Source organism: Lupinus angustifolius, chromosome LG18 (assembly GCF_001865875.1).
Source record: "Lupinus angustifolius cultivar Tanjil chromosome LG18, LupAngTanjil_v1.0, whole genome shotgun sequence".
Classification (NCBI taxonomy): Eukaryota; Viridiplantae; Streptophyta; class Magnoliopsida; order Fabales; family Fabaceae; genus Lupinus; species Lupinus angustifolius.
The window spans coordinates 3,997,343-4,011,145 of NC_032026.1; the positions used below are offsets into that span (position 1 = coordinate 3,997,343).

Here is a 13,803-nt window from a genome sequence, read left to right on the forward strand (position 1 = left end):
CATGAGTCCCTTAAGTATCTCAAGGTCCAAGGTAAGTTAAATAAGAGGCATGAAAAATGGGTGGAGTTTTTAGAACAATTTATGTATGTGGTAAAACATAAGAAAGGGAAGGCCAATATGGTAGCAGATGCCCTTTCAAGGAGACATACTTTACTACCCACCCTTGTAACAAAACTTTTTGGCCTTGAATGCATTAAGAAACAATACGAGAAAGACAAAGATTTCTCAAAAATCTATGTTGCTTGTGAGCATTCGGCCCAAAGTGGATATTTTAGGCACAATGATTTTTTGTTCAAAGAAAATCAATTGTATGTGTCCAAAAGCTCCATTAGGGATATGCTTTTAAGAAAATATCATGAAGGGGGTTTAATGAGACATTTTGGTGTACAAAAGACTCTAGACATGTTGAAGGAACATTTTTTTTTTTGCCACGAATGAAGCAAGATGTGCAAAACCATTGTGAGAAATGTATCACGTGCAAAAAGTCTAAATCTAAGGTAATGTCGTATGGCCTTTATTCTCCTTTAAACGTTCCTGACTCTCCATGGGTAGATATATCTATGGATTTTATCTTGGGATTACCTAGGACAAAAACTGGTAAGGATTCTATCTTTGTAGTGGTAGATCGATTTTCTAAAATGGCACATTTCTTTCCTTGTAAAAAGGTTGATGATGCTAATCACATAGCTGACTTGTTTTTCAGGGAGATTGTGAGACTTCATGGCCTAGCAAAGAGAATTGTAAGTGATAGTGATACGAAATTCCTTAGTCATTTTTGGAGGACACTATGGGGAAAGCTTGGAACAAAACTCATCTTCTCCACAACTTGCCATCCCCAAACAGATGGACAGACCGAAGTAGTAAATAGGACATTGTCCACTCTTTTAAGGGCTATGGTAACCAAGAACATTAAGTCATGGGAAGAATGCTTACCACATGTGGAATTTGCCTATAATAGGGCAACCCCTAGTAACACTCAAACGTTCCATGTTTGAAGTTGTGTATGGTTTTAATCCCTTAACCTCACTTGATTTATTACCCTTACCTAATCATTCTCTTTTGAAGCACAAAGATGGGAAAGCTAAAGCTGATTATGTTAAGAAATTACATGAACAAATGAAGGCTAGGATTGAAAAAAAGAATGCAAGTGTGGCTAAACAAGTCAATAAGGGGAGAAAAACTATGGTATTTGAACCTGGAAATTGGGTCTGGGTGCACATGAGGAAAGAAAGATTTCCTGAACAACGGAAGTCCAAAATGCTCCCAAGGGGAGATGACCCATTTTGGGTGGTGGCCAAATTCATGACAATGCTTATAAACTTGAGCTTCCAAGTGAATATGGTAGTATAAGTGCTACTTTTAATGTTGTTGACTTGTCTCCTTTTGATGTAGGTGTTGGAGATACAATTTCGAGGTCGAAATATTTTCAAGAATGAGGGGATGATGCAATACCCAAAGAGCCTAACATTAATTATGATGGCCTTGAAGGCATAAGTGGTCCTATGACTAGTGCACGGGCAAAAATGGCTCAAAATGCCCTTGGACAACTCATAGGGTTGATCCATGATGGTGAGCCAAAATTAGAGATTCTGACCGAGCCAAGGATGGACCAGGTCATGCGCATGAGACAGGCAACCGGCCTGGCCAAGGCGCTAAATCTGACCCTGATACGGGGCCAGGTGCATCAGGCACCAAACCTGACCGAGACAATTCTGACCGTGGCACAGGACCAGGTGCATCAGGCACCAAGCCTGACCGAGGTGTTCCTAACCAAGTTGAAGTTCCTGGCGCACCAAGTGCTGAGCCAAGCGCTGGGCCAATCTGGCCTGGCCAGGAAATTTGATCGAGGTGCATGCGCCTAGTTTGCCGCATCAGACACTAGGCGTAGCCTGACCGAGTCAGGCCTAGCCAACATGTTTGGCATGGAACATTTTAATTTCAATAATAATTGTGTGGGTCAATTTTTGACCAACACTTAGTTTAATTTAATTTGGTGTTTGTGTAATAAATCTGCCCATAAATAATGCTTAGTTCGAAAATGGCTCATGAGACTTAAACTAAGTCTAAAAGTGTAACCGAAACTTTAATGCTTGGACCAATCTATAATTTTCATGAACCAATAGTATTCTTACTTGGTCTAATATTATTTGGCAGGTGAATAAGAGTTGTTGTAGCCATTGGAAAAGGAATGCTCGAGGGAATGATGAATATGACCGTGGAGTGGCTTAAATGGGGCATTTATGGTGCTTAAACATCTTGTATGGACCGTTGGAGCTTAACTCACTTGGGAAAAAATCATGTAGGGAATCCTAAGTCATTTTCAGAGTTGTTGGAACAAAGTTGCTCGTGGGAAATTGTCATGTGCTCATTGAAGACTTTAAGTATGCATTGATGGGGCTTGATGGTCATGTTCTAGCCGTTGAGGCTTGGCTGCTTCAAGCCAACGACATCCTAAGCCATTCAACTCATTATCTATCACTTTTTTGCCGAGGGAATTCTCTCCTTGGATAAAGAGGGTCATATGCCAACCTTAAGTGCTACCGAGGGCCATTATGGAGACAATAACTCCAACATTCTACCATGTGTTGAAATATAAGTCAAGACTACAAGGAATGCAAGCATCCTATGCAAACTCATCAAGTCTTGTCGTGCAAATTTATGAAGACATTAAGTCTTATCCAACATGTGCCTAAAGGATGAAGTCGTGCACTTAGAGAATAAAGGAATCCTAGGCTAATGAAGTTTCAATCGGGGCATCCTAGGCCAGTGTCTTTATGTTTCCTTTTAATGTAATAAAGCACAAGAAATACATGTGCTAATCTAATTAGCAACCGAATGTAGTCTAGTTTAGGAATAGATTCATTTGCCTCATAGTATCCTATGTTAAATTACCATGTATTAGTCTTACTTCTTTTGTTATTCACAAACTGCGGAAGCCTAGTTAGCTTGCCTATAAATGTAAGCCTTTTACAATGAAATAAACAAGTTAAGTTGAATCATAATTCTTTGTGAACTGAGGATTGTGTCCTTGTGAGAGTATTCTCCAAACCTTCTTGGTTGAACCAAGATTAGAAGTTCTTATCAAGAACCAAGTTCTTGTGGCGAGCATGACTTTGGCTTATCAACACCTCATAAGTGTTGTGGCGCCTTTCACTTCAAGTCTTTTCCATCTTCTTGTATCCTAATTTACATTTCTGCTGTCATTACTTTCTTAAAAGCTCTACTCAACCGTGAGCTTCGCCAAACACCAACGAAGATAGATCGTGCAAGAGCCTTTTATCTAAGAGGTTCACATCACTTCCTTCCCCCCCCCCTCCTAACTCTTTGATCCATCTTCTTACATTTCTCTCGTAACTCATATACAATGGTTCATCACTATTGAGAAACTCAAACTCAAAATTAATTTCAATGTACTTTATTTTACTCTCAATACTTCATTTTTTTTATGCTAACGATATAGATAAAACCAATAAATGACTTGAAAATATATATATATATATATATATATATATATATATATATTGTTATCATTATTTAAGATTTATAGTTAAAGATGTGATAGACAACTTGAGATTAAAAATAAAAACATGTTATTTTATGTAAAAACCCAATGATATTGTAAATAGTATAGGAATAATGTATTTTTATATTAAAATGTTGTTACTAAAAAACATTGTTATGAAAATCATTTCATAATGATCGGTTCAACCAGTGAATCGGTCTTCATACTAGTATTGTACAATAATTATATAAATCATGCAATCATATTGGTCAAAATTGACCAAAAACTAGTTGATTTTCATTTAAATCGTATTGGTCATAATAGTCGGTTTTCATTTACAATTATATATTGAAAGAGACTTATTTTTTTTTTCAAAACATCATTGGTCTGCCATTAAGTCATATATTTTATTTTAACAAATGGTGCAAATAAAACTATTTATCACATTCCTTATTAATCTTATAACATTAATGTTAGTATAATATATGTATATACAACTTTATTGGTATACGGTTTAATTAATGAATTATCGGTTAAACCATTATACCACCATATTAGTATCCTAATCAATTTAATGATAAGTACAATATTAATAACATCGCTAACAAACAGTAAAATAATTTTTACTACTGAAATATTTGTTATTTTGTAGTATAAAATACATTTTGAAAATATTTGAGATAAAAATTCAATTTTTCCTACTCTTTTGTTGGAGTATGCAATTAAGTGAGTTCAATGAAGTAATAGAAGAACCAATAAGCGTTGATTAGTGGTGTAAGACTCCACTGGATCTCCAAGGTTGAAGGTTCGATTCTTGGGAGCGACACTTGTTATGAGGGACACGAACCCCGGAAGAGATTAGTTCATTGCCCAAAAAGGTGAATATACCCTTAGTAATACAAAAAAGTAATTAAAGAGAGATAACTTGTTGTTTCATCCTACGAAAATTGAATTTCAATTCCTATATTAAGTTATAAAAAATGATATTGTCATAATTAACAATGTATATGTCTCAACTTGTATCGTTAGCATCCCTATGTAAGGAGTGACAAGTAGTACATAAGGAAGCAAAAATATCATAAATAAATTGTAAAAAAATCTCATTTTGGTCCATAATAAAATGCAGTTCTAAGAAATAATCAATTAATTAATCCTAACTAATATATAATTAGATAATTAACTAATTAATTAAGAATATCAACATTTCTTTTAAAGTTTAACTTAATTATACTCGTTATTTTTTTATATTAAAATATTACACTTATATATATTGTTTGGATAATCAAATTAATATATGTAGATAAATTTCTCTAGGTTAAAATAAAGAGGAAATATTTAATTAAAAATAAAGTTATGAATATGGTAACATCCCTAGAACAGATATTATATATCCTATAAACTATTACTGTCGTTATATTCACGGTACCATCTAAGGGTGGAAACAGGCCAGGCCAGGCCAGGCTTTGCCTTAAACAGGCCCAGCCTATATAGCACATAGGAGCCTGGGCCTGGCCTGTTAGCCTGTTTAAAAAAAATTTCAAAGCCTAGGTCTGGCCTGTTTAAAAGCCTGGCCTAGCCTGTTAGCCTGTTTAAAGGCCTATTATACTATATGCTCATGAAATAGGCTACCATGTCTACATTTTAATGGGCTTATAGGCTTATTTTTAGTTAGGCCCATCTAATTCTAATAATTAAATTATATTTTTATATACATTTTTATATTAATATTACACATATATAATAATATTGCTTATATTAAAATAATATAATTTCAACATTCTTATATAATATAACTAAATAGGCCGGCCTGTTAGGCTTTATAGGCCTTTTAGGTGGCCTAAAGCCTGGCCTGTTAAGCTAAATAGGCTTTTTAGAAAGCCTAAGCCTGACCTGTTCGTCAAAAAAGTCTGGCCTGGCCTAGCCTGTTATAGGCTAGGTAATAGGCCCCTGATAGGCGGCCTGGCCTGTTTCCACCCTTAGTACCATCCCTATTTGCGGTGTTGTGGTCGCTGGGTGGAATGATGCAATGGAGCTTGGGGGTATTTGGGAGCCTGGGGGAGTTTGAATACTACTGCTAGCTGTGATTGAGCTTAAGGTAGATCTTCATGTGCCGAGGAGGAAAAAATAGGTTTCTGATGAACTTATCCAAATTCCAGTAACAGTTTTCCAGATTTCAATAAGGGGGGAATATTCTAAAATATTCCAGGACAATTAACATTAGACTTCAATATGGGGAGAATATTCTAAAATACTCCAGAACAACTAATATTAGATTTCAATAAGGGGAGAATATTCTAAAATATTCCAAGACAACTAATAATACTATTATGACAGGATGACTAAATTGAATTTAAAAAAAAATAAAGGATTAAAGTAAGTAAATACAGACTAAGATAAATGGCCAAAAATTGAACATTTATAGTGATAAAAGACTAAAATTGTATTTAAGCCTTTTCTTTATAACATGTATGGACAATTTGCTTTTTACATTTCCAAACATGACTTTGGAGCTTAAATGTGATTTTTAGGAGAAACAATTATATGTGGCTTTTTATATTTGGCAGATGAAATCCAAACATAAATCACTTCCCCTCAAATTCAATTTTATCTTCATTCATTCAAAATCACATTTAACAAAAGCCCCAAACGAGGCCTTCTTCGCCCTCCACCTAAGCTATTTTACCGAGCCTCTAGCACATCTTTTGTCCTCACTTTATATACAACTTATTCTTATTAATCAGAAAACATAAAATTAAAAATATGTGAGACATGAAGTAATACATACTTTGGAAAGAGTAAATGTGGCTACATCATTAGCTTATAAATGCCAATCTAGAAAAGCACAAGTCAATAACTAAACCTACGATTGGTCGAAGCTAGCATAATCATTTGCATGCTCACCCAAAGTAAGGTGAGTGGAAAACAAAGATAACCGAATGCCAAGTCTCAATAAATTTGGGATCATATCATGCAACTTCAAATAAAAAATCATTAGAAGAAATGGAATACTCATAACATAGAAAATTAAATTCATAGCTGAAAATAATTGCGATAATTTAGGAAATAGCCAAATGCATTTTTACATCCTCAAACTTGTTCAAATATCCTCCTTCCCAGAGAAAATGAGCTACCTTTTCAGCAACATCAATGTGAATCCTTTTAGCAAGACAAGTAGACAACTTGCCTGCAATAAAAATGAATCACTTAAGGTGATTGATAAAAATTGCCTGTACAAGGACGACAAACAATCTCAGGGCGATTTGTCTGACATATAAATCAGTTATGGTAAAAGCTTGAAGCAAATAGTGAACTTGTATAAGAGGACTCCACACCCTTAATTTGATGTCACAGCCTTATTGCAGAATACATTTCTTGGCCTCTTGTTGGAAATAATATCAGAGAAAGAGTCAACCAGTTGCCCTGCCAAACTACTTGGATCATCAATAAGAGTTTGAATGAAGGTATTAACTACCCTGCGCTCTTGCTCCGTCGACCTCAAACTAAACCATGTTAACAACTTCAACCTAAATTCCTGTTTGATGTGACCATCACATTCTAGCCAGCGAATAACTTTCACACAATACTCAAAGTTCTCATCCAAAGTGATTGATCCATCAGATCTGCATAAAGGAGAGTCATTTATCAAAGTGCTGTCACAATCATGTGTCTCTTCGTTTCTGCTTGCTAGCCTTTTCCTACATATATCTAGGCGAGAATCAACAGCTGCCACTTCTCCGGCAGGACCACGTGCCCAGGTTTGTGAGTCACCACTCCCATGTGATCTTGCTAAACCATTTTTCTCTATATCAAGAGAAGCAGCATCATCATCTGCCTCAACCGCCTGCAGGGAAGAGCAACCATTATCTTCATCCCTGGAAGACTCAAAAGGAGGTGTTAGCTCTTCATTTAAATCAGGAACTGATGCAACATTTAAATCAAGGTCTCGTGAAACTGTAGGCAACTTCTCTTGTGGAGTTTTTGGCTTAACCATCTCATTTTCTCCACCGCAAATTTTCTTATCAGCACAACAAAACTCCTCAAAGCAAGCTTGTTCTTTAGCCCAAGCAAGACGCAAAATTTTCCCAAGGTCTCGAACCTTAAATCCAGAGTCTTCCATTGTCGGATGGAGCTCCACTTTGGAGCCAGAAGAACTGCCTCTAGTTTGAAGGTTATATTTTCTTTGATTCATCACAACAGAGGAAGAGGGGTTCTTTTGAATTATCTCGATGCTCTTGGTGAAACACTTAGTCTCAGAATGGCCCAGGTCATTCGAATCAGTATAAGATATAATCCGAAAAGTATATTCAGTGCAAGGCTGAAGGTTGGATATCAAAATCCTCCTTTGAGATTTGGGGAATACAGAAACAGGCTCCTTTGTGTGCAATTCCTCCCCACTCTTGTAATACCAGAGCTTGTATCCCTTAATGCCCTCAGAAGATACATTTGATATTTCAATTAAGATGATTTTTACTGAGGAAGCTGTCACCTCTTCAAAAACAAACTTGCAAGCAGCAGGAAGTGAACCCTCTGCAAGTTAGAAAATTTTATCATCTACCAAATTAATTAAGACTGGCTTGAAAGAAAAAGGGGTAGTCCGGTACATGAGACTGTCACCTAATGGAGTCTAGGGAGGATAGATGTATGTAACCTTAAGTGAAGAAGATATACATTGGAAAGTGTCACAATGTAAATATTGTGTATAATTACAATAATCAAACAAATCAGATTATGATCAGGAATAGATAAGAATCAAACTGTAATCCCTGAAATCAAGGGATTGCTGATAGGGAATTGTATAGATGTTTTTTTTGCTGATTAGGATTGATTTAGTTACCTTTTTTCTTCTCTTTGTAATTCTCTATATAATCATGTTTATTATTTATTGATCAAAACAATAAAACATAAGATATTCAGTTTTCCATATTTTTACAGAAAGCAAGAAGAAAATAAAATTTGAGGAAAGAATAGGTAAGAGCATTAGTTTGAACCTCTGGAATCTGTATTTACATTCTGAACAGTAGTCAGCCAGCTATCAGCTTTCTCAATAGCAAGAGAGCATAGTTTCTGCACATCACTGGCAATAGAGAGCCTGCTGACAATACCCCGTGCCATCTTCACAGAAACACCATTAACTGGACCAACTTCTGTCTCCAGTTTAACCTTAGCCTCTTGTACAATTTGATGCAATTCTTTAAATTTTGATGTCCTGTCCAGCAGCCTGTAGCACAAATATATCCTATAACTGAGTACATCTACACGCCGGGCCTCTTTTGCTATATTTAGTTGCTTTTTCCAGCATCTGCCATTATTAAACATGAACCATTCAGGTCATCAACATAGGTCTGGAAATTTACGTAGCAACATACAAGTTGCAAATGATTTATGATGATATCATACATGTCTTTTGTTTCACTATAGAAAATTCTTTAAAAAGACATATCAAGGGTAGCACAAACTGAAACAGTGGCATTTTTGCTTCATTATTGTAAGCATGTCAAGTTAGTGAGTGATGGGCAGAGTAGAGGCAGGAAGCATAAGGCAAATCCTTTTTAATTGTTTATTCAATAGCATACTGACAATGTAGTATTCTTCTGTCGAAACAGAGAAATCATAAATTATTCATCAAAACCTAGCTATAAATAATAGAAATTTGGTAAGAGATTGGACATATATCATTCAAAGCTCATTACCCAAGTATCCCTGTAACTTTACCACAAGATGCACAACAATAACCACCATCTAGCTGAATCAGTTGCCCATGATCAATAACTCCAACTTTTTCACGTTCGAGGGCACACTCAATATGGCAAGACAACCCACAGGAGTCCCCTTGAGTAGATTCAGATGTGCATACCAACCAAAGACTAGGATCCTTGTTATCATCAAAAAGATGACAGATACAGCAAGAGCACCTTCTACAAAATGTGTCATCTATAGATAGAACTGCCCTACAAGCAGAATTTTTACAGATCCAAGAGTTTGAACGTCCAAAATCAGAAGACTGGTCAAGAGTAGATATCAGGCGTGTGGGGTTTTCACCCTTGCGGTTTTGCTTCCTAGGAGGCTGATAGCTGAGACTGGAAATTTTTTTGGAGTCTTGTTTCTTAATTACCTTACCAGTTGACTTGGAGTCAGTCATCCTGCTTTTTGATGAAACGTTTTTTTTTTGCCCTTACCAAGCACGTTCAAAGACGTTCCTTCTTTGGACCAGACTTCAGGACCTCCTGAAAGAGTTCTGACCTTCTTGAAGGATCATCCGAATGGCCATTTTTTTCTGGAGTACTCTGCACACTGGAAGAAAGACTTTGCACACCAGAAACTGGACAGAAACAACCAACTTAAAGTAAGTTTCTGGTAGAAACAGAGGCAAGATTAACTAATACAAACAATAAAACTAAGACTCGCTGACAGTGAACTGAACACAAATAGAAAAGATAGAAGACTACTTAAGAGTAATACAAAATGCATGCAGTAAATGATCGATTGAGTTCAGGTTTCGCCAACAAAATATGAATAGAAGGGTAATCTGTACACAGTTCAATTGTTGATGGAGCTTCTGCTTTCTACAATTTACTCTATCATTCAGGCCAAGGCAAGCTATTCAGATCAGATTCAACAGTGCTGAAATGACTAAATGCAGTTTACAGGACATAGCTAATACTGGACACAACAATTAACAAATGATTCATGCACAGGCTCAGAAAATTTGTAAACATTTACACTTGTAATCCAAATATTGTTGTAATAAGCAGTTTTGACACACTGTATTGTAAATCAAAACCATTTAACCAAGAAATAACATTTAATAGTTAACCTCAAAGGACAATCATTGTTTTATAAAAGCATTCCACTTTGCATCAATAGCAAGTTAGCAACAACATAAAATCAATCCACCTTCAAATTTAAAAGCTTTAAAGATCCAAAAATCAACACTGAAATCAGGAGCAGATGCTAATAACAGGCAGAACAACACAAATATGAATCAGTTATGGTAGTTCTTCTAGATGAACATCTGCCAAGGACAACACCTGGAATCAAGTTTCCTCCAGTCAGATGGCACAAATCTTAAACAAAACAGTTGGACTATAAGCTATGATAGAATAAGAGGATAAAAGTCTTTAGCCATTCTAAATTGGCTAAATTTATAAAATGATCTTCACAACAAATTCAAAATAATAATAGATCAGATTTTGTCACCAAAAGTAAGAACATTCACATCGGAGATTGGCAAAGCAGCAAAAGTATGTGCACAATAGATTGCATGGAAAATTGAAATTGTGAAAGCCAGTACGTCATAAACATCATATCTTCCCTACCATGAAAGAAAAAGGAGGAGATATCTACAAAGATTTCACGCTAAGGAAGTATCTTGAAGCCGACAACATGGCAACTCCTGGAGCAACATCCAAGGCAAATGTTGGGCTCCTAGGTCTAGAACAATCCTTTATATAGACTGGGGTCTATGAAGGCACGGAAGGACTTGCCAAAGCTCTACTTTATATTTACTATGTATATGATATAATTCAATTCACATAAGTGTAAAACTTAATTTGTGAAAACCATTCAAATATGGAACATAGTTATTTATCGATCCTACCATTATAAGCATCACTTTGACATTTCATAATCATGCAGATTTTAGAAAAATTGCTCCCTAATAAGAACTAATTAAAAGTTGATATTTTCTTATGTTTGAAGAGTATATCATATGCTAATATTAATTGTATGAATATATTAGAAATCAGACTCATTAATTTGTATGTGAAGTATATACAACCTGGTCATGTAAGTGGAAGACAAGATGAACTATATGCAAATTCAACTCAATACCTGTACACACAAGACCTTACCAAGACTTTTTTGTCTATCCTCTTTGCATAATGCCCGTTTGTCAGTTTTTAATCTTAAGATAACTCCTCTTGGAACCTTCATTTTTATAATTTGCATGATAGGGGTTAGTAAGCTAGAGTCTCTTTTGGTTTTAATTGACTCTATTCATCTCTTCTATTCCTTACTCTAGAATTTGGATCCTTGATCCCTTAGGAGTGAGTGTTCACATGTAAATCATTTTTCAGTTCTTGACTATTTCTCATAATACTAATAGTTTTCTTTTGGATAAACTTATATAGGAATCCAAAGCTCCCCCAAAGGTTAAAGCTTTTGTTCTTAATAGCATTAACACTAACAACCAAATTTGTCTCCTATGTACAATGTGTGGTTCGGATTCTTTAAGCAGGCCTGGCTCTTTACATTGCTAAATGGCGACATTTCTTTGGAATGGGTGGTTTGGGATCTTTGAATAGTCTTAGATCTGCCCTATGGACTTGCATACTTTGTTCCTTACCAAATTTGGAGGTTTTGGCTCACGTAAAGATGCCCAAATTCTATGGCAATCCATTTTCACTGTTCTCTATTGTATACAGTTGGAAAGGAAGATCAGAATTTTCAACATGCTTTGTCGGTTAGTTGCATGGCTCTGTCACCTTGCTTTAGTTGTTTCCTTTTCTTTTCTCTGAGGATGTCTTATACTCTTCTTGTATACTTCTCTCCTTTCATATACTACCTCCAGTCCTATCTATAGGACCCTTTTGAGAGATGGAGGTCAGGAAAAACCATAGTACTAGTATGGCGAGCAAATCAATGTTTTATCAATGAACATGATTTATGATAAAGCATTATAGCGTTGTTACATCCATGTAGCTCACCTCACCTAGTGATATTAAGGCTTTGTTGTTGTAGTAGAAATTTAGACAATATAATAAAAAGGACCAAAATCAACCTCTTAAAAGTGTCCTATAAAAAGGACCAGAGGTAGTAATAATATTTCTTATTCTAAAAAGAAACAGTACAACTAAATATATCATCTATCATCCAACAAACCTAATTCCACCAGTCCAAGATACCCGACATGCCTACTCAATCAAAGCAACCACATTATTAGCTTCTCGGAGTGGGATGATGTATCTCTCTTTAAATTTCAAGCTATACATAATAAGCCATCAACAAAATGGAACTATAATGCAGCATAGGAAACTGAAATTAAATGACTACAACTACAAAATAAACACAGATTCTTAAAGGAACAAAAATAAATTCAAGCATTAAATCAGACTCCACCACTTTCAATTTTTCTTCCCCTATTTAATCACAGCCTACAATGCTTTCATTCAAAAGAACACAAACAAAAGGTGAATAACATACAAAGTACAAACCTCCCCCACTACATTTCAAAAACCCAATTATTATTTTTAATAACCTACAAAAAATGTTAATTTTTTCCAAAACTTCGAGGAAAAAAACGTAATGCAAGGATACAAGTGGCACACTGAAAAGTGAAGAGAATAGTATAAGCATGGCAAAGTCACAAACATCACAATTTAACGGTTGTTCCTATATGCATTGGGTTGTATAAGCATTAACAAGAAGTGAAATCGAACCACGTTTGTGTTCCATTACCTTTTTACCAAAAATAGAAACAATTCTAATATTCCAATATAAACGAAGGAAAACATGTATTTTCCTACAAAATTACGAAGCATAAATCGGTAAAACAAAATACAAATTGTGGAACAAACGGAGCAACGAAAAAAGAGAACGAATCTGAGAATGAAAAAAATAACCGTAAAAGATGCAAAGATATGAAAGAGTAATTTACGAGAAAAGTGAGTGAATCTGGTTTAGAACCGTTACCTTGAAGAGAGGGGAAAAAATGAATCAAGGGTTTTGAATTGAATACGAGTGAATGAATCGAAACAGAAGAAACTTCTTCTTCAGTACGTAGTTTTTTTTTATGTTGTGTTGAAGAGAGAGAAGTAGGAGTTTTTCACGTTATAGAAATGAGTGAATATGGGGGCTAACACGCGCGGAAATAGCGCGTTAGTGATTGTGAAAGAGGATGAGTAGCTTAAAAGCTACTTTGGACTTTGGTGGGTTTAGCAGCTACACGGCTAGTAGTCAGCCAGTTCAGAGTTTCAACTTCCAAGTACATATTCATACTGCAAAATCTATTTTTTTGGAAAATTAATATTTCAACTTTTTTAAGGGTACCGTATATAAAAGGGGTGTTCGCGATCTATTTAGATCGATTTTTAGATCCCAAAAAATGATCTGATTCAAACACATAATTAATATGCAATATGGTCTAATATGATCTATTTATATTAAGAGGTCTGATCTAATCTGATCAAAATATTATATGTGGTTTCGATTTGGTTTGGATCAGTTTTTTATAAAATATTAAAATTGCACTTACATTCAAAATTCATAAAATGACTAAATATTAAGCATAAAACAACTATAAA

The 13,803-nt window shown here is 35.2% G+C and overlaps 1 protein-coding gene across 3 annotated transcripts; it reads right to left on the reverse strand.

The window, feature by feature from the left end:
* On the reverse strand, positions 6,527-13,451 carry LOC109332180 (VIN3-like protein 1). 3 transcript variants are annotated; one of them, XM_019567060.1, is made up of 5 exons: positions 13,193-13,451; positions 9,193-9,821; positions 8,491-8,801; positions 6,835-8,029; positions 6,527-6,686 (listed from the first exon to the last, which is right to left on the reverse strand). In XM_019567060.1, exons 2-4 carry the CDS (start codon positions 9,639-9,641, stop codon positions 6,837-6,839), a joined length of 1,953 nt encoding a protein of 650 aa, XP_019422605.1. In that variant the 5' UTR covers positions 9,642-9,821; positions 13,193-13,451; the 3' UTR covers positions 6,527-6,686; positions 6,835-6,836. The 3 variants fall into 3 exon arrangements, with proteins under 3 accessions (XP_019422605.1, XP_019422603.1, XP_019422604.1); XM_019567058.1 differs by having other exon boundaries at positions 6,527-8,029; XM_019567059.1 differs by lacking the exon at positions 13,193-13,451 and adding an exon at positions 10,397-10,426 and having other exon boundaries at positions 6,527-8,029; positions 9,193-9,786.